This window comes from Thunnus albacares, chromosome 15 (genome assembly GCF_914725855.1).
Source record: "Thunnus albacares chromosome 15, fThuAlb1.1, whole genome shotgun sequence".
Classification (NCBI taxonomy): domain Eukaryota; kingdom Metazoa; phylum Chordata; class Actinopteri; order Scombriformes; family Scombridae; genus Thunnus; species Thunnus albacares.
Window position 1 is genome coordinate 24,092,644 of NC_058120.1, and position 27,028 is coordinate 24,119,671.

Here is a 27,028-nt window from a genome sequence, read left to right on the forward strand (position 1 = left end):
ATTGCTCTAAGTTCAACGGTCTCAAACAGCTAAAAAGTGAATTGGACGAACATTTCCTGTAAATTTTCTCAATAAACACTTAAACAAAATCTAATTTAAGGAACTTTAAGCATTGAACTATGTAGAATACCCACACACTAAAAATCACTCAGCTAATTTTACCCAATTTGGGCCAATATAGCACCAGCACAACATTAACTTTACCCAGTAGCAATCTGTTACGGTTACACACAATGAGCTTTAGCTAAAAACTATCACAAATATATTGTTTCTTGTACAAAACGATGTGCATATGACATTCAAAAGATACACAAGTTATTAACAATCAATAGCCAACCTTGACATGTAAGTTTGAAGAGAGTAGAGTAGATTATAACAAGCTTTAGTTTGGATAAATAACCGACTGCTAACTCTGATATTTCTGACAACATGTGATAAACACAAAAAATATAATAAACTATAATAATATCACTCTAAAAGAAGCCAGTCAGCATGATGAGTATTTTTACTTTTGATACTTTAAGTATTTCTTCCACCTGTGTAAAACACACACACACATACTGTACACACAGACACACACAATAAAAAGGCAAAAAGTTCCTCAGTTCGACTCAAACTGTGAAGACCATGTGATATGATTGAAAAAAATTGTGAGTGGACCTTTATTTAGGATTGTTTTCACGGCTAAGAATGAACTTTCATGTGACATCTTTTGTTTACGTTTTTTGATCCTAACTGTCATAAATGGGACGCAGCCCTTGGTAAATTCGACGCTTATATGCGTCCGACCGCTAACTTTGATATTTCCGACGACATTAAACGCAGCATTAGCTCTATATAGCAGCAGGGACGTGACTGGATGAGTTTCCGCATCAAACACGTCCAAACTGCCATCCTGCCATGGCAACAGCGCAAATTTTTGTCCTGTTTATAGTCTTCTCTACGACTTTAGCTGAAGACTTTAAATTAAAGTATAAACAAGCCTCCAAACCCGTCCGATTATTCACTGAGGAGGAGCTGAAGAGGTACGACGGCAGCGAGGTAAACTTTAACCACAGCTCAGGGTGTGTTTGTGTCTCTGTGAGTGTGCATCCATCCAGAAATCCAGGAGTGACAACAATGTGTCTCTCTTTTCCATTGTTTCCCTCCTTCCTGTTTTAGGAGGAACTGCCTATTTACATGGCAGTAAAAGGAGTAGTGTTTGATGTCACCAAAGGAAAAGGTACATAAAAATCCACCACTGAAGCTTGGAATGTGTAGTTTCATCTCATATCAACACACTTTGATGTCTCATCTCTTCACATATAACTGTGAATTGTAAAGTCAACTGTCAACTGTTTTAATTGTAAATTTATGAGAAAAATGCCAAAATTATCAGATTACAGCTGCTCAAAAAAAGTGAATATTTTTCTGGTTTTGTTTATCTTCTGTGATAGTAAACTGAATTATATTTTTGGTCAGAGAAAATAAGACACAAAGATAATATCTCTCACCATTTCCTGTAGGACTGCATCTAACAGATATTTCTTTGTTCTCCACCAATTGATTAGTTGTTTGGTCTATAAAATGTCAGAAAATGGTGAAAAATGTCAATCACTGTTTCCCAAAGCCCGAGATGAAGTCCTCAAATGTCTTGTTTTTTCACAACCAACAGTCCACACCTCAAAGATATTCAGTTTACTGTCAAAAAAACAGAAAATATTCACATCTGAGAAGCTGGAATCAGAGAATTTGGACTTTTTTTTTGTAAAGAATGACTTCAAGCAATTAATCGATTGTCCAAATAGTTGGAGATGGAACCAAACAACCTACCAACTAATAAACAACAGTATAGTAATGAATGTGATCACTAGTTACAGCCCTGATTTATTGCAGAGTTTTATGGCAAAGATGCACCGTACAACGCCCTGGTTGGTAAGGACTCCACCCGAGCTGTGGCCAAGATGTCCCTCGACCCGGCAGACCTGACATCAGATACTGTGAGTTTGTGTCATTCTGTCCTGACACCACCTTTGTTTCCCAAAGGCTGAAAATATGTTGGTTGCCATCGACTCCCACGGGTGGGGAGTGCCGACACCTGACATTTGATACGTTAGAGTCGGGTTCAACCCTTATTACTCACTTCCATGAGTAATTCTGCATTTTTGCTTTGGACTTTAGACTTTAGAAAAGAGGAACCAATAGTTAGGAGAACAAAAAACATTAGGGTAAAACTAATTTAATCAAGATTCACCTCTTATTCTGTTTCCATTTTTCATAAGAAATACATGATTCATAGAGGTGAATATTTAATATTATATGATCTATAATTTGCTCAAAATTCTGTAGTAATCTGTAGCAGAAGGGCAGAATATACACCCTAAAATGGATCTTGTTTTTAATAACCAAGTCAAAAAAGGAAAAAACAGAATGCACCTGAAAGCAGCACTCTCACTAACTTTGAGGAGAATATTTACGTCACTATTTTTAGTTTTTGGTCTCACTCCAGACTAGAAATCAAAGATTTATTGTAACACTCTTTTGGCATTTATCATTTTGGATTTTTGCTAAAAAATGTTTTAACTTTTTCTTTCACTGCTGTAATTGACTTTCATCTTTTCATCCCAGAGTTTGCCCACAGAATTTTTTTTTAACTTAAATGTTGTTAATAAATGTAAATGTTATATACTGGTAGTAATAATAAATGTTCTTGATTTTTACATCTTCAGACGGGCCTCAGTGAGGAGCAGCTGAAGTCTCTGGACGGTGTATTTGAAGGCACGTATAAAACAAAGTATCCCATCGTGGGCTACACAGCATCACGCATCCTCAACGAGGACGGGAGTCCCAATCAAGACTTCAAACCGGAGGGTCAGCCTCATTTTCAAATCAAAGATGAGTTTTAATTTTACCTCTTTTTTTTTTGTAAAAGACAGTTATGTGAAATAGTCTTGTCACTGTACAGAAGACTTTGCCTGCGTCCAGATCTTTGAATCCTTCCTCTCCACCAAGTTGAGTTGACTGTTGGAAATAATGACTTGACTTGAATCAGGATCAAATATGCCAAATGCAACATGTGAACAAGAGAAGAAGAAACACGCTGTATATTCCTTTTTACTTGAACTGAAGATTTACGTGGTCCTTTATTAGCTGAGCAAACTTTCATGTGGACTAGAGCTGCAATAATTTATGTATTAATTAATTATTCAGTCGAGAGAAAATTAATCAACTATTTTGATTGTCAGTTAATCATTTCGAGTCTTTTTTTTTTAAGAAAAAATACTCAAATTCTCTGGTTCCTGCTTCTTAAATGTGAATATTTTCTGTTTTTTTAGTCTTCTATGACAGTAAACTGAGTAAGGTGATTTATTTTTTACCATTAACCAACGTACATTATATGTGGCTTCAGTGATCTTCTACACTTGTCAGAACAATATAAAATTATTCCACCAATTTATCATCACACTCCTATTACACTGTCAGACTCAGTTCTTTTTTAATGATAAAAAGTCCAGAGATTTAGTCTGTTTATTCATTCTTCCTTGTCAAAGCACACTGCCTACATTACCCACAATGCCACACAACTCAATTCACTCGACTGTACAGATTCTGGTGTGTTACGGGAGTACCAGTCGTATTATCGAGTCGCAAGCCTCAAGAGGAAACGAGGAGCGGGAAGTCTGGTAACCTCACTTCATTCTAACTCCACAACCCCAGATTTATTTATTTTCAACCTTTCAGTCTTTTAAATTGGAATATATGTATCAAACTTCACACAGCTTCATCTGGGGCCACAAAAGACTTTATACAACTTTCTTCACATATGTAGTTTTACTCTCTAACACCTGTAAACAGACTTTCATGTGTAAAATTAGTGAAGTTCCTTTTTTTATATCTTTTTTTTTTTTTTTGCAACTGTTGTGGTGGTGGTACCAGGCGCCTTTGATTGGCAGAGCGTAGTGGGCGCGAGGGAGTGTAGACCTTAATGAGGGAGTTCAGGTAGGCAGGAGCCGTTTTAGTTGCTGTTTCCAGTAAACAATTTCCAGTAGTGAACACAGAGTAATATTAAGTTTATGGGGAGGTTTCCACCTCAATATGAGCCATTTTTGGCAGCTCCAAGACCTAAAAGAAGAAATATTTTCAGAGAATAATTAGACTTATTGGATGAATCTTTATTTAAAAGTAAAACATGAGGAAAAAGTAGGAATAGAGGTTCTAATATGTCAGTTAACACATCTGTCACTGTGGATGGATGAATACATAAGTTCCCATTCACAGTACTGAGAAAGCATGGATCACACTTGGTCTATCTGCGTAGACCAGACCAGATGCAATAAACTAAACACAAAGTAATCACTCCTGCTCTTGAATTATGGTACGAAATGTTGCCACTAACTGTATTACGCTCAATATAAAAATGATGTACCATAAAACCCCTCTGAATCTGCAGCTCTGTGAATGTTTATATGATCAGAATCAGTTTGTTTTCTGTCTGAGTTTGTTTTTGCACAATTACCATTAAAGTCTGTGAATCTTTTTACCACAAAAACCTGCTCTTGTTGAGATGTTATGTCTTTATGACAGCTCATGACTCACTCCTGTCACCTCCAAACCTGCAGCAGAAATAGTGCGTCCTGCTTATATACCCTCACATGCTCCGATCAAAGGTCACAGCAGTACAGGTGCTGAGGCAGGTGATCGTCATTGGGTGGTGTAGTGATTTCTGCGTTAGATAATAGTCCCAGCCAGTGGGGATAAGGTACCGGCAGGTGGCTGTCCTCCACCTCTGACCTAGGTATCAAGATCTACATGCAAGACCACCTTAGCCTGCTTAGAGAACCAGTATTCAGCTTGGCTTCTATAATCACCAACTATCATTGAACCACTCCAAAATGGGCCTATTTAGTCAGGACTGCTCGACAGCTGGATCACGATGAAAATGTGTGGATGCGAATAGATGCTGGAGGTTTGAAAGTACTCCAAAATGACCCTTTAACAGGCCCACTCTGTTGGTTGAGGGCACTCACTTGGTTATAGGGCGGCTTCAGTTCCCTGACCCTAATGTTTTTTGGCAATTCAACACATAGAGTAAACCTTTCAATCAGATATGTTTATTATAGATTCTTTACTGAAATTATACCTCTATTACAGGTGCATTGCATGTTTATCCTTAGCAATTTCCATTATAAATGTTCAGTGTAAATAAATTTATCTCAGGTCTTTGTTTACCTTAAAGAGCTAATCAGAAGACCTCAGAGATAAGCACAAGCCAGGAACTTTGGTTGGAATGTATAAATATACAAACCAGTTTTATTTGGTTTTTACAAAATGTAAAACGTAAAATACAAAAACTTGAATGTAAAAGAGAAAAAGAGGAAAACCCTCTCTAGGATTTAAAGAAGTCAAAAAAGCCTAAAACAAACTATATGTGATTTCTGCTGCTAGGGGTCTCTCAGTCAAAACAACAACAAAAGACGGAGTGTGATGACGGTGTGGAGTAGTGTGGGATCATGGGAGTTGTTGTCTTCATTGTTAAACAACCAGTTTCTCCAGGATAGGATTACTCCAGTGTTCATCTTTCAGCAGGTTTTTACTGTGAGTCGAATTATCGACAAAGGTCTCGCCCTCTCCAAAACCAAACGTACACAGGGAATAAAACTGTAAAAACAGTGAGTAAAGCAGTTTCACGTTAAAAATCAGTGTTTCTCCGATGCTGTTCGGCAGAAAGAGGACCAACGACTAAAGTCCTTCATCAGGTTAAAAGATGCAGTTAAAAACGACCAAGATCTAAAACGTTTATCATAAAAATGTGGCTTAAAACTGAATAAAAGGCAATTTACAACAGTTTCTGGCGGGCAACCACAATGCAGACGTATTATCTTGTATGCGTACACTCTTTGGTAGACGTCATTGTGACAAACAGCCACAACGCCGACACGTGCATCTTGTGCACATATACTCTTTGGTAGAGGGGGTGTGACGCCATTGACAGGCGACCAAATGAAACGGACCGTTACCTTGATTAAAATGACTGATTTCTCTGGGTTTGAAAATTGTTGGAAACATTTGGGATAATGTAAGTACACAACTCAGCAAAATATATAACATAGGTACAGATGTTTTTAGACATTTTAACACGTTATAATTACATATTATAGCTTTAAAGGCAAAAAGGAGCAACAGAGGGCAAAAGGCTAAAAAGGCAGAAAAAGCCAAAAAGGAAAAAGCCCCGAGACCTCTCTGGCTTCCACTTTTATATCATTCGTTTTTTTAGCTTCTGCATTTCAAAATCCATATATGGTCACCAACCAGAACATCACAAACTATTGGATAATTTTTGTTTGTGTTGCACACCACAATGGATGTAGAGTGTCTGTGTCAAGTGTCAAACCACAGCTCACTTCACAGGCTGCTGAACAAAGCAGGAGTGTTAACTTGCACTTGCACAAAGTTTAATTCAAATTCAGCTCAAATGACAATATTTTCCATCATGTCTTTTAGTTAACTGTCAATTTTCTTACAGAGAATTATTTTAGAGGTATGTTTGGGTGTAGTGTGTGTCTCAGACGTATTAGATGTGACCTTTGACAGTGGAACTGCGCGTCTTTGCTTTGCCTGCTGGTCACAGCGGAGTTACAGCTCTCACTTTGTGTGATAGTAATAAGTCAAACCTCCCACGTCACTGTGAGTGATCCGCAGCCGAGTTCAAAGGACACAAGCCCTGCCCTTGAGTCTGCCTGTGTGAACGTAGCGGCGTTCTTTATCAGGTAGAAGTTCTGCTGTGAGACGGCCACTGCAGCCTCGGTCAACCTGGGAAACACTTTCTTCTGCTGGAGCTCGTCCACCAATCAGAGCCAAGATGCCCAAAACGGTAAGATTCTCACAGTTTTGTTGACAAGATAATTAAATCTGTCCTGGATCTGTTTCTTTAGATTTAACAGGAGCAATGGGTTTATAAATTTATCTACAAGAGGTGTTGAAATATTTATGATGAAATAGCTGTGGAGAGAGATCATCAAGCATAAATAAAAATCCTAACTAAATGATCAATTATGTTCATTTAGATTGTTTTAATCACTTGTTCAAAATCCTTTTTTTTTTCTCTGCTCAAGCTTGTGAGTTATTTCTAAGAGGCACCTTTCCTTCTTGGCATTTACTCATTAACCAAATGTAGAGTTTGACCCATGCTCCATACATTCCTGGCAGAAAAATGCTACTACAATACTACTTTATGACTAGATAATAACTGATAATAATCATAGGAATTACCTCTGGTGACATTGACTAATTTGTAAAAATCAAGAGTGAAATTTGCCAACAACTCATGACTGTTTGTTTAAACATGTTTATTCTCCCCCACTTTGATTGTGTAAGATGATCAGCAATAATTAATTTCACAATCCAAAACAAAAGGAAACTCTTATGCTCCCATTAGCTGCAAGTCCTAAATGTCCTCAAAAATTCGCCATCAGTCTGTAGGAGAACTGATAAGAATGGCCGACCTGTGCATTACGTCTGTGCTTATATTGACACTCCAAGGAGAAAGCCTCTCTTAAGAGGTCATGCTGACGTCTTTCTACATCTAGCTGACGTTGAACTAACTTATAATCAAACACATTTATGAGTCATGGTAGCAGGTATTGCACGTGTTATTCTGGGAGATGCAGAAAAAGTGATTTATGGGGCTTTATTTTGATTTAGTTGAACAGAAATCCAAATATCAGTGCATCAAAAGACCTTTCAGTGACTAAACTGATTGTAATGGATCACTGCTTCCATAATATTGATCTCTTAGAGTGATTTGAGATAAGGTCTGGCTGTAAGGAATACATCAGCAGGTCATCAGGGAGTTTACAAGTTATCTCACACATATGATCCTGCACGGTGGAAACACTTAAGAAACACAGTGGACTTTTCAGAAACGGATGTTGCAGTTTTTGTGGCCTAAGTCTCAGTGCGTTTATCTTTATGACACTCAGGGCGTGCTCTAATGTCAGTTCATAAAATGATTGCCTAACAGTCTTTGAGTCACGGGGTATTTCACTCAGTTATCCTGTTTGTCACTCTTTTAGAAAAATATTGAAAATTACCCTTTTTTCCCCCCACCTCTGTGAAATTCACTCTAGAAACACTTGAAAGTGTGAAATCTGCACCGGTTTAATTGTTCTTGTTACAAGAGAGGTAGCTCAAACTAACAATGGTGAGATCTAAAGGCAACTTGGCAAGCAGGGAGTATTTTGATATTTTAATCTGCCTTATGTGCAACCTTGTGGCACCTCACAAGGGTAGTCCAAAGTCTAATGAGATAGTGAGCAATTATGGTTTATGAACAATCCACTTCACAGCTCCACATTGAAGGCATCTTTCACACCAATGACTCAAACAAGTTATTTTTCAGATACAACAAAAATCGATGTTCGAAAATTAAGATGTAATATTTCTATACATTTAAAGATGTGGCCTCACTGAAAAAAGTGATGGCTTTGGATTTGTATCAAGGGAAAAGAGCTAAATGCTGGGACTGAATAGAAAGTAGACACTCCATGTATATCCGAAATCTTTGTCTTCATGTGACTAAACGGCTTTTTTGCTGCAGGTCAATGTTCGCGTCACCACGATGGACGCGGAGCTGGAGTTCTCCTTCCACCCCAGCACCACAGGGAAGCAGCTCTTTGACCAGGTCTGTTTGTTACAGTACGCAAAGCACTCTTGTAGATAAGAGATTCCAACAGATAAATATTATCATTATCAGGATCATAGTTGTCTTAATTGACACCTTGGCAGCTCCAATCCTAATGGTTTCAATCTTCTTGAAAACGTAGCTGCACTTAATGATAATAATAATAAAGTTCTTTTCAAGTTGAACTGAATTGAAGTATCTGACTGTAGAAAGTCAGACAGTAGATCCTACTTGATGCTGAGATATTCAAATCTTTGTCTTGAGTAAAAGTAGAAATACAACAGTGTAAAATAACCCTCCATTACAGGTACAAAGGTCATTTACAGCTGTGCTACACCAGAGCTTTCAAAATCCTCCTTAAGTAAGATTATAGATGCAGAAAATATACTTAAAGTAGCAAAAGAAAAAGTATTTGTTATGCCGACAAGTGGCTGCAATTTTCCAATTAATATGACAAAAACAGATCATACGAATGACCGTATTATTAACATTTTTTTATGTTTTACTTTACTTTTCTTGGTAAAAACAAGTGAAAACCTGATTGTGATGAGGAAAATAAAGACCTGATACAGACACAATATTTGACGCACAATAAAAGAGCCTCACCCTTACAAACCATCTGTAGTCCTGCTTTCTGCTGCAAGTATCTTATTCTTCAGGAGAAGAATATCATATATGTGATGAGTGAAGAAGACCGTCTCTCCTGATTTGCAGTAAAACTAATCTATGCCTTATAGAAGTGAAGAAGAGGAGGAGGAGGAGGAGGAGGTGTGTGGGGTTTATTCTCTGTTTAATGTCTCTTCGTCTCCGTGTTTGTGTGTCTAAGGTTGCCCGGACCATCGGACTGCGTGAGGTTTGGTACTTTGGGCTTCAGTTTGTTGACGCCAAAGGATTCATCACATGGCTGAACTTTGAGAAGAAGGTGAGTTTGTGGTTTCACTCTGACTGTGATGATAAAAGAAACATACTATAGTTTTATTGCTGTTGGTCATCCTCCTCTTCCTCTAACGTGCTGTGGTTTCCACTTTGCTCTTCTCTACACTAAACTATAACTTTGTTTACTTCTCTTTATCACAAATTTAAGGACTTATTTCAGATCTCTCTAAAAAGCTGATCAAACAGCTGCAGCATTCCTCACTAAGACCAAGAACATCCAGTTCTCAGATCTTTACACTCACTTCTTGTGTATCAAAGAATTGGTTTTTGGTATTTGGTTTATGAAACACTTTTGGGACTGAAATATTTTTTTGATCTGCTGCTAATAATCCAGACGTCTCACATCATCTGGAAAAGGTTTGTTTTCTAAACACGGAGAAGCAGCACTCAGTTTTAATGTACCACATTATCTGGAACAAACTTTCATTCCTTTTAGATAAAAGCTTAAAATGTTTCTGTTTCTGCCTTTTTAAAATTAAATTTGGGGCAGTTTATTCATATCAGTCACTGCTCTGTAACTTTATATTCTTTTTATTCAGTTTTATTTCATTTTAGCTTATGTTAGAATATCCTAAAATATACAGTTTAGCTCTAACACTCCATTCTACTTTATATTCAGTTCAGATCTTTATTGTCCCACAAGGGGCAAGACTGCATAAAAACACAAAACCATGAAAACATAAACACAATAAAAACACAGCAATGCAATAAGAGACATTAACAGTGCCAACGCTATACACGCAATGCAGATGATAAGGATGTATGTTAAAAGCAGTAATAAGATTAAAAAATTAAAAAATAAAAAAATAAAGCTGCGTGATGACTCGAGGCAGTTTTCAAATTAGGAACACTTATTGCACATGGGATGAGTTTTGGAATATTTTCATATCCTCAGATCAATGTTGCTTTTATTGTCCCACAAAAGAGAACATTGTCTTGGATTGAGAGAATTTCTGCAAAAAACAGACAATAAATAAATAAACAAACATGCTTACAAATGCACTGTTCCCAAAAAGTATGTACACAGTTAAAGACACAAAAATTACAAAACGTCTCCCCTCATCTATCAGTTAATAAGTTCAACTGATAGGTGGACAAATTAAATTAATTTATAACAATTTTGCTTACACAATTCAACCAAATCTGTCTTTTCTACTGTGCTGTAATGAAACTCTTTTTTTTTTCCACATTCAGTTCTTTAATCATATCCGTGCTCTGCTCTGCTCAGGTCATGGCCCAGGATGTGAAGAAGGAATCTACCCTGCAGTTCAAGCTGAGGGTCAAGTTTTACCCAGAAGACGTGACCGAGGAACTGATCCAGGACGTCACCCGGAGGCTCTTCTTCCTGCAGGTGAAGGAGGACGTCATGGGAGAGGATATCTACTGTCCTCCAGAGTCCGCCGTGCTGCTGGCCTCCTACGCCATCCAGGCCAAGTATGGAGAGTACAGCAAGTCAGTGCACAAACCGGGTTACCTGTCCTCCGAGCGCCTGCTGCCAAAGAGGTGAGTGGGAGGTGAATGGAGGATGTATGAGCTCTGACGTAGCTGCAGGGTCATTGCTGTGTTGTTTCACCTTCTGCACTGAGCTTCCCAGAGGTCACACAAACAGCCTAGTTCAATTCAACGCAACTTTATTTATCTCTGTGAAGGGCAATTGTATGCAGCTGCTTGCTGCTCAGCTCAATACACTCACAATAACTGAGAGACAAAAGAAAAACACACAGTTAATCACAAGCTAAAAGCAAATTAAAGACTATATGCTTTAAACTATATGTAGAATTGGTAATAAATACATTGATGAAGATATAAATATCCCAAAATATAGTACAAAACTATCTATTAAAAATTAAGAAGATGGGTAGCAAAGGGGATAAAGGGACTTACAGTAGAGTAACGATGCAGCAATGAGAATTAACCTGCTATCATTTAGTTTCAATACACTCATTGATTGAAATCAGATCCTGCTGCTCGACTCCAGCAGTCTTTGAACTGATATTAATAACATCGTTCAGGCTGTGGAACGAGCAAATAAAACGTCAAAAGACTATCAATCAAAGATTGATTAAAACAATGAAGAATAACTGAACTTACTGGAAACTTTGGCATCTACTATTCACTAACCAGTTATTAATTTGCTATTTAATTACTTTCTGAGTGGCAGATGATTTTTCCTTTTTACTTGGGAAAGAACCACCAGCTCCTCAGATCACAACTGTGTTATAGTGTTTGCTGGTAGAAAGTTGCAAAATGGAGATAAATAATATGAAATGTAACAGATTGTTCAATAGTATGTTATGCTGAAAGGTGCAAGAATATCTCAGTATACCTGGTTAAAACCAGCCAAAACATTCAATGCTCATCTGACAACTACTGCATCAGCTCAACCTTTCTGGCCTTTCTGTCTGCTGGTGACCAGTGTATGGGTTATGATGAGAGTTATTTTTAACATGTTCTTATTTTATAAAACAATATTTAAAAGTCTGAAAAGGTAAAATTATCCAGAAATCCACATCAAACTGCAAAGATTAAATGAAAATCTAGAAAAATAGATACAATTTGGGATGGTATAAATCTTGCAATTCCTCAGATTTATCTTTCTATATATCTATTTATCCTTCCAAGAGCCCCAGGTTTGGACTTATGAGCCTCTGAACTAGAGAATAGTTGATATTGCGTATAAGTGCCCTTAAGCAAGGCGCAAAACCCGCGTGACGTGCATATTAAACTTAAATGTGTCATTTCTTCTCCTCACCTTGCTGAGAAGACTGGAAACACATCTACAATTAAAAAAAAACAGTGATATACAATATGCTTCATTGTTTTTCATGTCATATACTAATAAAGTTTTTGTAAAATGAAAGCTAAATTGCATAGCTCAAGTTGTGTAGGAGAAGAACTTTACAATTTACTGATCTATCTCAAGAAAAGTGTATCATCCAGCCAAATAGCACTATAATATAGTACTTTTATGGTACTATTACAAGCTTACAGTCACTAACAAGAGATATAACAAGATGGGCTCTGTATGTATATACACACTGTTTGCTGATAACTCGCCTCTCTATTCAGAGTTCTGCAGCAACATAAGCTGTCCAAGGAGCAGTGGGAAGAGAGAATCCAGGTCTGGCACGAGGAGCACAAATCAATGCTGAAGTAAGTTAAAGCTGATAAATACTCTCCTGCAGGCAAATGACTGTATTTATGACTCTGCCATGTATTTATCTTTGTTTTAAAGCACTATGTAGCTTTTGAAAGAGGAATGACACAGTTTTACTTTTACAAATTAAAAGTTGAATTCATTAGCAATTAAACACATCTTTTCTCAGTTCAATACACTCAGCGGTTTTGCAGCTAAAGCTTTATTTGGTCTGGTGTGACCTGCTAACGGTGGCTAATGTTAGCAAATTCTAAATAGACATTGTTGTATAACTGACGTTACTGAATCAGTTTGCTGACTTTATGACTCTTCACTACTGTTTCACTTCAAGTGTAAAACATAAAGTAAACACTCAATTCAATGGTCCATTATCCTGTCATTGACACTTGCGGCCACAGTGGCCTCTGTTCTGCAGAAGTTACGTAGTCTCATTTTAAAGCACCTCCACCTCCACTTTATTTCAGGGTTTGATGGCATTTTATTCCAAATTCAGCGTTAAATCTACTTAATGTGAATCCTTGTGAATCCCTTATTAAATCTGTTTAGGTTTCAACATTTTTAAATTAAAAGTTAAAGCAACTATAATCAACACTTTTTCCAATAACAATGTATCAAATGACAGTTAACTTACAGACAATTATCGCCCAACTCTGCAGCTCCCCTGGACTTTATGGGGCTTTATAGCGAGTTTCAGCTCATTGTTTAGCTGTCCGGCTGCAACTTTACTGTTTTGGTTCACTCTAACAGCTCTCATAGTGTCATATTTGAAAAAATAGCTTTAGAAAGCTGCTGTACACTACCTGTTCAGCACCAAAAGGCAAACAGACACAGTTAGTTAGCTGGTGAACATAGTTGAGCATTTAGCAGCTAAAGAGCTGGATATTTACCTCAGGAGTTGGTAAAGAGCAAAAACAGAGTTAAAAGAGAGTGAATATTGGACTTACATTCACCAGGTGGACAGAAACACAACTCCAAATGAATGATAATTTTGCTCCATTACTGCTGGATGTGGAAATAAGTAACTGTTTGCTAACAAGTTCAACATGTGATTCACATGTGATAATATGTTGAGGTTGTGCTCTCAACTTGTTTTCACTGCTTCTAAGTAGCCAAAGAAATCAATCAATGCAGGTTCAAATATTGAACAATTAATTTGCAAAGATTGACATGCAGAGAACTAAAAAACAACATTTCCCTTCTTTGTACAAGAAACTATTATATTATACACATTTCAGTAATTTATAACCAACCAGTGTGTGTATTTGTATGTTGTTTTTTTTTAACATTTCTAACTCTTTGTCTTCTCTGAAAAGGGAAGAGGCCATGATCGAGTACCTGAAGATCGCTCAGGACCTGGAGATGTACGGCGTCAACTACTTTGAGATCAAGAACAAGAAGGGCACAGATCTGTGGTTAGGAGTTGACGCTCTGGGACTCAACATCTATGAGAAGGAGGACAAGTAAGTCAGTGAGCCAGAGACTGAATTCACAGTTTATGCAATAAATCTCCCTGGATTCATGGTGTCATGGGTATAAATTCAGCCCATGATATTTCATTCTGTATCTGTATCTGTCACACACACACTATTTGTAGCTCATATTTACCTGATGACAGACACTTGTAGACAGGAGGGCAACACACGAGCAGTCATCGACCCTTTTCCCTTCCAGTCGGTCAGGTTTTAAATAACACATTTGACCTCATGGCTGTTGTTTTTAAGTGGTCATTGACCTACATCTCTTGATTCTACTACAATATGAACACACAACGTCTCACTGGCCTGTTGCTCTGGTGCCACATGTGCCAGTATGTTCTGAGAAACTCTAAAAGTGGTTAGAAGATCATTTTCTGCCTGTGAATCTTGTATAAAAATGAACTTGCAGCTGTTTAAACATGTTAGATCACCTCTTTATTTCCATCTTTCAGGCTGACTCCAAAGATTGGATTTCCCTGGAGTGAAATTAGAAACATTTCTTTCAATGATAAGAAATTCATCATCAAGCCCATAGACAAGAAAGCCCCTGTAAGTACTTCATGAGTCCTAAAACCCTCAGTTGTATCTCAAGAGTATGTAAATGTGTAAAGTTAGATGGAAATGCAGACATGCACCATGAAGCGGCATTGATATAGTTCAGGTTTACAGAAAAAAGGGATTTAAGTTGCACAAAGTTTATTGAAAATGCAGATAAGCAACATTTTTAGTTGAATTTGAATGTTTTTTTAGGGTAACTAGTATGTAACATCTGTGCACAGACAACAGATGAAAACTATCGATTTCGCTAACTCTGGCACACTTCGAGTAAAGTTTATAATGTGGACAAATACATGCTAAATGTACTTATACACAGTATACGGGGGTATTTACATAATACTGTTTTTGCACACCTGCAATCCAATTTAAAATACCTATTCAAAGCAAGTTTGAATGCATCATAAACACCCCTGTGTGTTTTGAAAATGTGTGAAACACTAAACATTATGTTTTTGTTTTTTTTAAAGGATTTCATATTCTATGCCCCACGGCTGCGAATCAACAAGCGCATCCTGCAGCTCTGCATGGGCAACCATGAGCTCTACATGCGCCGCCGCAAGACGGACACCATCGAGGTCCAGCAGATGAAGGCTCAGGCTAAAGAGGAGAGGCTGCAGAAGAAGATGGAAAGGTACGTTTGTGAAATTAAATGGGAAACATCACCCGATTAGTTGTTGTAACGGCATGTGTATTTAATAAGTGTCTTTGTCATGTCTTCTGCAGGGATCAGCTGGAGAGTGAGAAGAAGAGGAGGGAGGCCATCGAGAAAGAAAAGGCGCAGATGGAGAAGGAGAAGCAGGACCTGATGATGAGGCTCTACCAGTTTGAAGAGACAACCAAGAGAGCAGAGAAAGGTGAGACAGAGAATCTGACCTAAAAGTTGCTTTACACTCTTCATCACAGACTATAATTGAGTCAGGGTTTAATTTCTGTTGGTGTAACATGACTGTACTGCCCTCTGCTGTTTGCTTCCATGAAATACACAAAAAGTTACATTGAGAAAGAGTTTTTGTTGCTACTTACTCAGTTTATACATTTTAATGATCTGTCAGGTTTTCATTTTTGACAGACTTTCATTATGAAGCAGATCAAAACTCTAAAGAGTGGCAAAAGTAACTTGATCTCGTTATCACGAAACGCACCCTAAATTCCCCTGAAGTGTCCCTTTTGGCATTTTATCCTATTCAATTTATTTGTTATCGTAAAATATCACTATAGTGATTTCTAAGCATATATAATAGAGTGTTTTTTGATAATAAAAAAGCAAGTATGCAGCTGCAAGCATTCGAAAATACTTGCACCTTGCATCCAGCAGTTGGATAAAATGCTATTTCCACAAAGAGAAGAAAAACAGACGATGGATTAAGTGCAGAAATGCTAACACTTCTTCTTAAGAAGATTCCCAACCTGAAAGGGATTCTTAAAAAATCTCAAGGCGTCCCCAGATGATTAAAGGGATAAGATAAGTTAGACAAAATTATGTTTATTTTTTTCTAGCTTTTCTCTTTTTTTTAATTTCTTGTGAAATGCTACATATTTTACCTCCTCAGTGCTCAAAAATCATTCAAATAAAACAACCTAAGTAGTAAAATATCACTTCCCAGCCAAAAGGGTGGGAACCACTGCCTGAAGTAATACAAATAAAAATGCATAATTTCACAGGTTTATAATTGTCCCAGAAAAGGACCAAAAAGCAGCAAAAATCAGAGTAGTTAATTCCTCACACTGTATAATGACACCGTGCAGTAAATGACAGCTTTCCCTGTGTTTCACTGACTTCGTCCTGTAGAGCTTCAGGAGCAGCTGGACAGGGCCATGAGGCTGGAGGAGGAGAGGAGGAGGGTGGAGCAGGAGGCGGCCCGGCTGGAGGCTGAGAGGATGGAGGCCATAATAGCCAAGGAGGAGCTGGCCAGGCAAGCTGAGGACCAGATAAAGAGCCAGGAGCAGCTGGTGAGTGCACAGTGCAAGAAGTGCTCAAAATCCCTCACGTGAGAATTAAGTCGTGATGGAAAAATACACATGACAAACAAAGGCCCTGCGTTCAGAATTACACTTTAGTAAAGGTAAAGACATATCAGCAGTTTACAACTACATTCTCCAGTTTTCAGGTTTACATTCCCCTCCATAGGACAAGGAAATTCTCTAAATCTCCTTAGAAAAGGTTGTCTTTTGCATTTTCTAAAGAATTGACAATTTGGAGATGAAAGATTTTTTACCAAACAACAGCAATATTTATGAGCTAATTAGAAGTTGAGTGTAAAATGTGAATTTGTTAAGTAAATAGAACAACACAGCTGACAGACTGATGTACCAGAGTTTAAAAAAAAGCAAACTATTACTCTATTGGATAAATTACGATAGCAAGTGAGCATCTGTTTTAAGTTTTTTTTGTCCATCCATTCATAAAATGACATTATGTCCAGCTAATTGAGGTTGCCGAAGTAAACCAGTGTCAGTTCTTTGGGCTTTTTTTTAACGACATGGTTTGCGCCTCCTCCCTCAGGCTGCAGAGCTGGCCGAGTATGGCGCCAAAATTTCTCTGCTGGAGGAAGCTAAGAGAATCAAGGAGGAAGAGGCTGAGACATGGTGCAGCAAGGTGAGTTTCTAACCGTCAACACGCCATCAATGGATGCACGAGCTGAGAACATACCACTTCCTCCTTGTTGTCTTTTCACACGGTTGATTTTCTTGTTTTTTTGTAGTCACCTGTACTGTCAGCAATGTTTTTCTTTCATTTTGTGTACGTTATAACTTGCGTAAGTACACAATAAACATGTTATATTTTCTTCACCAACTATCTGGGATGTATTTAAGACGAAACTAGACAAATGTAGAAATATGTACTAAAGACCGACAAGAGCTCCATATTTAATGTGACATCTTATAATCAGGCTAATTAATGCAGGAAGTTTGATGCGTGGCACATACCGGTTTTTTCTAAAGGGAAAGTCCCTTAAATTTTCATGTAGTCATGGAAAAAAAATACAAAACACACCAATAAATGACCCATTTTGGCTCCAGGAAGAAATTAAAGCAAACATTCATTAGTAGAGAAGACGAAAACAGATCCAAACAGTTTTTAAAAAGTAAAATTAAGACTGATATCAGAGTCCAGCTTCACCTGCTAGTTTGATTTGTCTGTAACTTGGTGACAGTCATACTGATACTGAGTAAATGTCAGTGCTGTTTTGATCAGATGTTGCATGGTGTTAACTGTCAGCAAATCAAAGTGCAGCTAAGTGAATGACTCTGATAACCTCTCCTCTTCCTCCCAGGCTAAGGAAGTGGAGGAGAGTCTGATCAAGACGAAGGAGGAGCTGCACAATGTAATGAGCTCCACTATTACAACTCCGGCTGCTGCTCCTTCTTCTTCTTCTTCTTCCTCATCCTCGGACAGCGAGAGCGACCACGAGGACAACGAAGAGCATAACGAAGAGCACAACGAAGAGCACAACGAAGAGCACAACGAAGAGTACAGCGCCGAGCTGCAGACGCAGGACATCGACGACCACCGCCAGGAGGAGGAAAGGATGACTGAGGCCGAGAAGAACCAACGCCTGCAGAAACAACTGATGGTGAGTTCAGGGTCCGGTCCAGATCAAACACATTCAGTTTAGTGGTTTTCATGAAAACCTTTGATTTACTCCTTGCAGTTTTGCTACACCCTCAAGAAAAAAACTATCAAATATGAACTTCAGGTACAAGGAGTAGGATCTGGGCAGCTGCTCCAAAAATCTGTTCTTGATCTTAAAAACCTGTCTGAGATGTCAACAACAGTTTAAATTAATTGCAGTTTATACAGTGTGTAATCATTTGAATACATGACTCATTCACTAATACACATGTTGCAGGTGGATCTAATTTGATTTGTGAAATTTAAAAGTAATTGATAAAAAAACAATGTAGCAGTCCATCTCAAAGACAGGAAAACATTTATTCCCCAAATAACTATAATCAGGAATGCAGTGCAACAGAAGAAACATAAATAGAAAATAAATTAAAAAAACAGTCAAAGGATTACTGGATACATTGTATTTCAGTGAAGTCCAGTTCTTCCACTGGTCCATGACTGATTAAAACAAAGATTTGTTGATGTTAAACCAGCAAAATGATTGTCAAGATGTAGAGCTGCTCCAATTGGGGATTATGCAGGACATACAGTACAGCTTGAAACCTAGAGCTTAACACTTGGGGGGCTTTTTAGGCTTGTTAATTCATGGTGCGGTGCGTTCTTGTTATTTTTGCAAGTATGTGGCCAAGAGATTTCTACAGAACAGCAACTAATTAGTAGCTCAAAATGTTTTCAGTCATCCAAAGCCTGATGGGAAACTTCAGGACGTCCCAATCAAAGAGAAAGGGCCTTCTTCTTCTTCTGGGTTCAGCATTTTGCACTAACATTCAAAATTAGACTGAAAGTTGCCTCAATTGACCAGAATGCATTGCAGCCACCAGACAGCTTTTGTTTTGATCTCAATCGGTCTTGACTACAAAACATCACATATGACCTCCTGCAGCTAAATAACATCATCAGTTACAAGTAGGGCTGCAAGTACCGATTATTTTCATTATCAATCAATCTGCTGAATATTTTGATTATTGATGTATTGATATTGAATATTGATTAATTGATTGGTTGTTTTGTCTATAAAATGTCACAATATAGTGAAAAATGCCCTTTATAATTTCTCACAGCCCATGTTAATGTTTTCAATTGTCTTTTTTTTGACCATCAGTCCAAAACCCTCACATTTGAGAAGTTGGAACCAGCAAATTTTTGGCATTTTTGCTTAAAAAATGACTAAAACGATTATTCTATTATCAAAATAGTTGGCGATCAGTTTTCGTATTCGATTAATGGACAAATCATTGCAGCTCTAGTTACAGGATCAAGCTTATTCTCTGGAAAACTGAAGAGGAAATCACAAACTGAGCATCACAGATTGATGAAATGTACCAGAAGAAGTGTAATTAAAGGAGGATTTGTTGCTGTTTGTGTGAAGCATATCCTCGTGATTTAATGACTGGATATGTTCCCTCCACAGGACCTGAGCTCAGAGCTGGAAGAAGCCCGAAACGAGGACATGAAGACCGCAAACGACCTGCTCCACGCTGAGAACGTCCGAGCCGGCCGCGACAAGTACAAGACCCTGCGTCAGATCCGTCAGGGCAACACCAAGCAGAGGATTGATGAGTTTGAGGCCTTGTAGAAAACCTCAGAGACCTGAAGACCTCTCCAAAAAATACCTCATGAAGGCCCTGATCAGTGTAATTTAAATGTGATGTAATTGCAGCCACACCTGATCGTTAAGACCCAGAATTAGCCTTGAGCTGATCTGTGTAATAGCACCTCCATGAGTGAGTCTTATTGGTTTAACTTCTGAAAGTTTTGCATGAAAGCACTGTGGTTATTTTTTTTCTTTTTAGCACTCAAACATCTCCAAATGTGCTGTTTAGTCCCATTAAAATGTATAAGTTGGATGATATGTTTATCATTTTGGAAACAACAGAAAGCAACTGTGTTCCTGATTTACTGTGTGAGCAAAGCTGGTATGAGGCGCTCTATGAAAATCAAAAAAAAGTAAGGTTATTGTCGTTTGTCTTTTCAGTTTTTGTACGGATGTACCAATCTGAAATGGATAAATGCAGATTTATGTAGCGGACGTCCCATATTGCAATCATTGCCTTGTAGAACTGCAACAAAAAGATTTTCTTTGTTATCGATTAATGTGTTGATTTTTTTTTTTTGATTCATTGTTTTGTCTATAAAATGGCAGCAACGTATGAAAAATGTGTACATTTTCATCTTAAATGCCTTGTTTTGTCCTAACAGTTCAAAACCAAAACATATTAATTTTATAATGATATAAAACTGATAATCCTCACTTTTAAGAAGCTGCAACCATTAAATGTTTGTCATTTTGCCTTGTTTTGTCCTAACAGTTCAAAACCAAAACATATTAATTTTATAATGATATAAAACTGATAATCCTCACTTTTAAGAAGCTGCAACCATTAAATGTTTGTCATTTTTGTTTGCTAAATGACCTAAAACAATCAATCAAATATCAAAATTGTTGCAGATTAATTTTCTGTCAATCTACTTATCAACTAATCATTGTTTCTGCTCTGCTGCTTTGTACACCTGTTTCATCAGGGTGCAAATAACAATGCAATTTATTTAACTAGTTTTAATATGCTTATGATCTCGTATATATATATATGTATTATATATATATGTATTAAATTAATTGGTTTTATGACTTCATGTCTTTACAACAGAAAACATCTCAGGTGTTTCTGTTTTGCTTTTATCACACAGGAACATGTTCAGGCTTGTCTGGATTTAAAAATACATTTTGTTGGTTTTATTCTCAGTGTTTCCCATCTTTATTTCCAGGGTACTGACATCCTGTTGCTGTTTGAGGTTTAAATAATTTACTCTCAAGACCTTTACCTGGTTCAGCTTTATATTCAGGCAGTACAGACAGCTGCTGATATTAGACTTTATGTATGATATCTCATAAATATTCCCCTTTTCCCATGCCATAAATAAAAACATTCATTTTCATGATCACACTCTTTTATTTAGTGTCACATAGTGCGACTCAAGTTGTGTTTGAGCTGAAGATTCCTGCTGCCTGCTCACTGTGAAAAGGATGTGCCTTTTTAAATATTTACCATGCACGGGAAGAATGGTTATCATTAGGTTGCTAGACAACTTGTGAAGCCAGTAGAGCAAGTCTGTTTAAATAGCCACTAGGTAAATATTTTATCTGTGAATGAACGCATGAATCATTCGAAGTAATATTTGACAACGTTACGGACTACTTGTTGGTGGCTGAACCACCTCTGCTGAGAGTTTGTCCCTCCTGAGAAAAGAAAAATTGTTTATTCTGACCTCAAGGAGGAAAGCTGCATATGTGTGTGTGTGTGTGTGTGTGTGTGTGTGTGTGTGTAAATGTGAAAACTCCAGAAAGGTGAGCGCTGGATTTAAGCTGCTACTCCAAAAGAGTCTGTGGGATTACCCTGTTTGTTTGTTTTTTTAAATATATTTTTCTGCAGAATCTAAATATAAGTCGGTGACAAATAGTCCAAATACAGTAGCAACCCAACTGTGATGTGGGGGTGGTGCTGAAAGAACAGCTCCGTCTCCAAACTCCCCACTGTTGGATCCGGATTCCGTCAGGAGAAGGTCGCACAGAAGCCTCAGCTCCCCACCTGCACCGCGAAAATACTGGACATTTCCTCAAATTATCATGAAGAGGCAAAACGCAAGGACTCTCGCCCTCATCATCAGCATCCTCACCTACTTGGTGGTCGGAGCGGCCGTCTTCGAGACTCTGGAGTCGAAGCAGGAGAAAAGTCACAAGAGGAGACTCGACGCCAGGAAGTACGAGCTCATGCGCAAATATAACTTAACCAAAGAGAACTTCGAGGAGCTGGAGCACGTCGTTTTGCACCTCAAACCTCACAAAGCAGGGGTCCAGTGGAAATTTGCTGGGTCCTTTTACTTCGCCATCACTGTGATTACGACAATAGGTGAGAAGCACTTCTAACGAAAGCAAACTGCATTGGCAACACTTGACTTAAAGGCCCCCTATTTAGCATTTATAAACAGTGTATAAACCTCTAATAAATGGTATATAATGCATTATAATCTAGTTATATGAAGATATAATGACATTTTAAAGTGTTTAAATTAAAGTGTATCAATGTGCTGTATTCATTAACATTTATAACTTATGCTCTAAAGACATATTGTATATTATTTCAACTGTGTTTCACTACATTGTGACTCATTGTTTGTATACCAGCCTCCAGAGTTATAGTTGTTGACAAATGCATTAATTAACACTTACATTACCAGTCACACCTTAAGTGTGTCCATACTTTTGACTGGTACTGTATATGTGCTTACAACTACATTATAGTATGTTATAAACCATCTATTAACTGTTTAAATACTGCTTATAAATGTTAAATAGGAGGACTTAAAGTAAGTGTTACTATCCACATTACCCCCTGCAAAGAAAACCCCACCCCCATTGTGAAAAAAAAACAAAGGTTTGCAAACTTCTCTCTTTTTAAAGCATTTTCTGCTGAATTCTTTAACATTTAGCCTTTAGTTTTCTCTCCTATTTTCTGGCTGAGTTGTTATTGTCCTTGTGGGTGTCATAGGGGAGGTAAACAAAGGAGAAAAAAAGTTTCATGCTATATACTCTTTTATGTAGATGTTAAATAAAATATATATATATATTCAATGTAAATTTGATCTTCATACAAGAATGTCTAAATGCTGTTTCAAAATGCATTTTCTCCATAATGACATGAATATGATTCTGGTGGAGAAATGCAATTTAAAAAAACAACAATAAAAACAAAAACAATCAATACTGAGAATATTGAGTCCAAAAAATAAAAATAAGAAATGTTACAGCCTTAATAAAAACACAGAGCATCATTTGTGTGTAATTGTAAAATGCAAACACATTCTTTAAAGGAATAGTTCAACATTTTGGAAAATATATAAGCCTATTTGTTTTTTTGCCAAAAATTGAATGATGAGAATATTGATTTTTTTTCCTGCTCAACAGTCAGCTGGGACCAGGAGACTGTTAGTGAGTTTACTGTAGCTTGGCACAAACTAGTCCGTCCAATAACAAAATCCACTTATCAGCTTGGCACAAACTAGTCCCTCCAATAACAAAATCCACTTATCAGCACCTCTAAACCTCACAAATAAACACGTTAAGCCTATATTTTGTTTGTTTAATCTGACCAAAAAATGAAACGTGAAAATGACGAATTGTGGTTTTTACGGAGGTTATGTGTTGGACTATTTGTTTGCTGCTGGTAGACGGATTTCGTTACCTTCAGACAGAGCGAGTTTAGCTGTGTCCCTTCCGTTTCCCGTCTTAATGCAAAGCAAAGCTAACCAGCTGCTGGCTGTAGCTTATATGTTTTATCATCTAACTTTCTGCAAAAAAGCAAGAATGCATATTTTTCCAAAATGTCAAATTATTCCCTTTACACCCCTCATATTCCCAGACTCCTCTTACTTGGTGTCTTCAATGGCAGCTATGGCCCTGGCTGTTATCACAAATTCAGGTCACTTCAGGTAATTTAGGCAAAGACAGTGATGCATTTCTGTTTTATTTCCAGTGTTTAAAACATCTCAGCTGACAACAACGTAGGAGTTATAAATATATAATTGCTGTTAATTCACAACATTTAAGTCAAGTTGAATGGTGTGATTGGGTTTTCCAGTAATGGGAAGATTGAGGAGGAGTGTGTGTTACCACCAACTCCCCAAAACACAAAAAAACACATAATCAAAATAAGACATTTTCATATATATCACATGCACAGTCTCTGAGGTGTAAAAATGTTCTATCCTCTCATTCAGGTTATGGCCATGCAGCCCCCAGCACTGACTCAGGGAAAGTGTTCTGCATGTTCTACGCCCTCCTGGGGATCCCGCTAACCTTGGTCATGTTCCAGAGCCTGGGTGAGCGGATCAACACGTTCGTCAGGTACCTGCTGCACCAAGCCAAGAAGTGCCTGGGAATGCGTCAAACCGAGGTCTCCATGGCGAACATGGTGACGGTGGGCTTCTTCTCTTGCATGAGCACTCTGTGCGTGGGGGCCGTGGCGTTCTCTCACTGCGAGGGATGGAGCTTCCTCCACGCCTTCTACTACTGCTTCATCACGCTCACCACTATTGGGTTTGGAGACTACGTGGCCCTGCAGAAGGACGATGCGCTGCAGAATGACCCCCGGTACGTTGCTTTCTGCTTCATCTACATCCTGATGGGCCTGACGGTGATCGGGGCCTTCCTCAACCTGGTGGTGCTTCGCTTCTTGACCATGAACACGGACGATGAGCGGAGAGACGCCAAGCAGAAGGCCTTGCTGTCCGCCAGTAAACCAAGAGGAGAGGTGGCTCGTCTATTACCGCTCTCAGCCTCAACTTCCTCCACACCTGTGACAGACGACGCTACAAAGGCTAAAGATTTAAAAGGCGTCTACACTGAGGTGCTGCATTTCCAGACTATATGCTCATGCCTGTGGTACCGGAGCAAGGATAAGCTGCAGGGCTCCATACCTACTATGATCCCGCAGGAGCTGACGTTCTCTGATGCCTACTTGCCGCAGGACAGTAATTGTCCTCACTACATGGAGCCTGCATCAACAGGCTGCGTTTGCAGTCCACGTCAGTGCACGAGCATAAGCTCCATAACAACGGGCCTACACATTCTCTCCCCATTCAGGGTGTTTAAGAGACGCAGCTCCGTCTAGCCTTTCAACACAGCAGATTCCAGTGCGGCAGAAAACGTCTATACTGCCAAGTGGACAACACATACTTGGCAGTCCTCACAGGAAAAACATGACTGCAAGAAGATGTTTATGGTGCTATAATCCCAGTAAACCAACAGTAGAACACACAAAAGGGAAAAGCACATACAGTACTGTAAACAGCAAAGTCTTACTCAAATATGTATTTGAGGGAGCACATTTTGACCTGAGGTGTTATTCAGGGGCGCCCTGTGCTCTTTGAATAGTCATGTCAAGAAGCCAGCCAACCCACTATACAAGAACACGCTGCAGTGCGTGTGGTGTACTATGTACACATGTTGTAGGTGAACAGCTGAGCAGAATAGGTGCGGTTCAGGTAGACTGAGCAGAGGTAGAATAAAATGGCTCGACAAAATGACAGAAACATCTTTTGTAGCAGCTCTGCAGGAAATTCCAATTGTTTGTTTTTGTTGAGAATGTCAGAGATGTTAATTCAACTCAGGGGTTATTTTCTTGAAGTTGTAGTGTTGTTTGTTCTGCGTTTGGCGTTACACATTACAGTGTTCGCGACTGATGCAGCACCGACTGAGGCTTTCTCATCCTAAGTTGCCTTATATTGCCCAACAAATGTATTTATACAAATAAAATATTTATTATATTATTTAATCTGACGCATACTCATAACTTCACATGACTCACTTGTGCAGCTGCCTCCGTTATTGTGATTTTCAGCACTCCCTGTCCAAATTGCTGGTGCATCAGTCACAAACACTGCTAAATTATATAACGTGACAAGTGGAAAAGTTCAAAAAATCATGATGACATATCCCAAACACAGTAAAACTGCATTAGCAAAGAAGTGCAGTACTCACAAGTAGACACTCAGTGACACTGGCTGAAACACACTTAGCAGCTTAGCAACACTACAAAGCACTGCTTCAAAAATGACCATCGGGCTAAATCAGCAACTCTGACAGTCTCAACGAAAAAACGAACGTTATGAGCTGCTTTAATGCAGAGTCACTGTTTTGTAAGGTGTTTCTGTTATTTTGTCCAACCCTGTAGCCACAGGTTGGTTACATCAATCACTATTTGGCAGTTCTGGGTCCAGAAGCCAGCTCAGAGCAGGTACTGGTTCTGTTCATGGTGTTGCTAATGTGAGTCCTTCAGGAACCAGATACACACCAACCATGTAGGTACTTGTGAGTTGCAGTTGTTGCAGATTAAAGGGATAGTCTGACATTTTGGGAAATATGCTTATTCTTTTCTTGCTGACGGTTAGATGAAAAAACAATACCACTCTCATGTCATTGGACATATCATGCACATTTCCAGGTCTATATTTATATTCTGGGGCTCTGCAGGAATATCTTTGCATGATTTCCAGTTAAAAATAATCCTTATTTATCTTATTCTGGCTCTTTATGTAGCCCCTCAGTTCAGCCTCTGTCTGAAACGGGCTGTTTTAGCTCCTGTCTCTTTAAGGCCCCCTCCCAATTAGTCCACTCTGTTCTGATTGGTCAGCTTACAGAATACTTGGCAGACTTCTGGTGACCTGGGAGGCTCTAAAAAAACCAAACAGTAGTAGTAGGATTTTGCCTGAATCAGATCCAAAATATGAGTGGACAATGTGAACAACTTTAGCAGACATCCAACATTATAACAGTATTAAAATGACAGAAAATCATAAAAAGCACGCAGAAGCAGAAGCTACAGTGAGCAACTGATTAGTTAAAAGACTATCTTTATGCTAAGCTAGGCTAACCCCATCCTGGCAGTTGCTCTGTACCATAGACTGTAAAAATATGGATGTAGCCACCGTGACGTCACTCACTGGTTTCTGAAGAGCAGTTTGGAAGCTCAAAGTGGGCGACTCCAGCTGTCGACTCTGCCTAACACTCAGCTAATTCAAAATGGGCAAAGAGGTAGAGGTGAGGCGGGCTGAAT

The 27,028-nt window shown here is 38.4% G+C and overlaps 3 protein-coding genes across 3 annotated transcripts; all 3 read left to right on the forward strand.

Moving 5' to 3' along the window:
* Positions 1-842: 842 nt before the first annotated feature.
* nenf (neudesin neurotrophic factor) lies at positions 843-3,102 on the forward strand. Its single transcript, XM_044375181.1, has 4 exons — positions 843-1,041; positions 1,162-1,222; positions 1,876-1,979; positions 2,709-3,102. Exons 1-4 carry the CDS (start codon positions 901-903, stop codon positions 2,883-2,885), a joined length of 483 nt encoding a protein of 160 aa, XP_044231116.1. The 5' UTR covers positions 843-900; the 3' UTR covers positions 2,886-3,102.
* A 3,551-nt stretch (positions 3,103-6,653) lies between these two features.
* Positions 6,654-20,011, forward strand: ezra (ezrin a). The gene is made up of 13 exons (XM_044376028.1): positions 6,654-6,850; positions 8,576-8,659; positions 9,486-9,581; positions 10,824-11,098; positions 12,665-12,748; positions 14,066-14,212; positions 14,680-14,776; positions 15,253-15,416; positions 15,509-15,639; positions 16,575-16,735; positions 17,289-17,381; positions 18,061-18,360; positions 19,828-20,011. Exons 1-13 carry the CDS (start codon positions 6,839-6,841, stop codon positions 19,990-19,992), a joined length of 1,809 nt encoding a protein of 602 aa, XP_044231963.1. The 5' UTR covers positions 6,654-6,838; the 3' UTR covers positions 19,993-20,011.
* Positions 20,012-21,927: 1,916 nt separating this feature from the next.
* kcnk3b (potassium channel, subfamily K, member 3b) lies at positions 21,928-26,428 on the forward strand. Its single transcript, XM_044375387.1, has 2 exons — positions 21,928-22,324; positions 24,192-26,428. Exons 1-2 carry the CDS (start codon positions 22,042-22,044, stop codon positions 25,082-25,084), a joined length of 1,176 nt encoding a protein of 391 aa, XP_044231322.1. The 5' UTR covers positions 21,928-22,041; the 3' UTR covers positions 25,085-26,428.
* Positions 26,429-27,028: the final 600 nt, after the last annotated feature.

Excerpts from the sequence above, each read along its gene's own strand:
- nenf (XM_044375181.1), top strand. The coding sequence starts at position 901 with ATGGCAACAGCGCAAATTTTTGTCCTGTTTATAGTCTTCTCTACGACT. Across the intron at positions 1,042-1,161 it reads AGAGGTACGACGGCAGCGAG|GAGGAACTGCCTATTTACAT; the intron begins GTAAACTTTAAC and ends TTCCTGTTTTAG. Across the intron at positions 1,223-1,875 it reads TGATGTCACCAAAGGAAAAG|AGTTTTATGGCAAAGATGCA; the intron begins GTACATAAAAAT and ends GATTTATTGCAG.
- ezra (XM_044376028.1), top strand. Across the intron at positions 9,582-10,823 it reads GGCTGAACTTTGAGAAGAAG|GTCATGGCCCAGGATGTGAA; the intron begins GTGAGTTTGTGG and ends TGCTCTGCTCAG. Across the intron at positions 18,361-19,827 it reads GCCTGCAGAAACAACTGATG|GACCTGAGCTCAGAGCTGGA; the intron begins GTGAGTTCAGGG and ends TTCCCTCCACAG.
- kcnk3b (XM_044375387.1), top strand. The coding sequence starts at position 22,042 with ATGAAGAGGCAAAACGCAAGGACTCTCGCCCTCATCATCAGCATCCTC. Across the intron at positions 22,325-24,191 it reads CACTGTGATTACGACAATAG|GTTATGGCCATGCAGCCCCC; the intron begins GTGAGAAGCACT and ends CCTCTCATTCAG.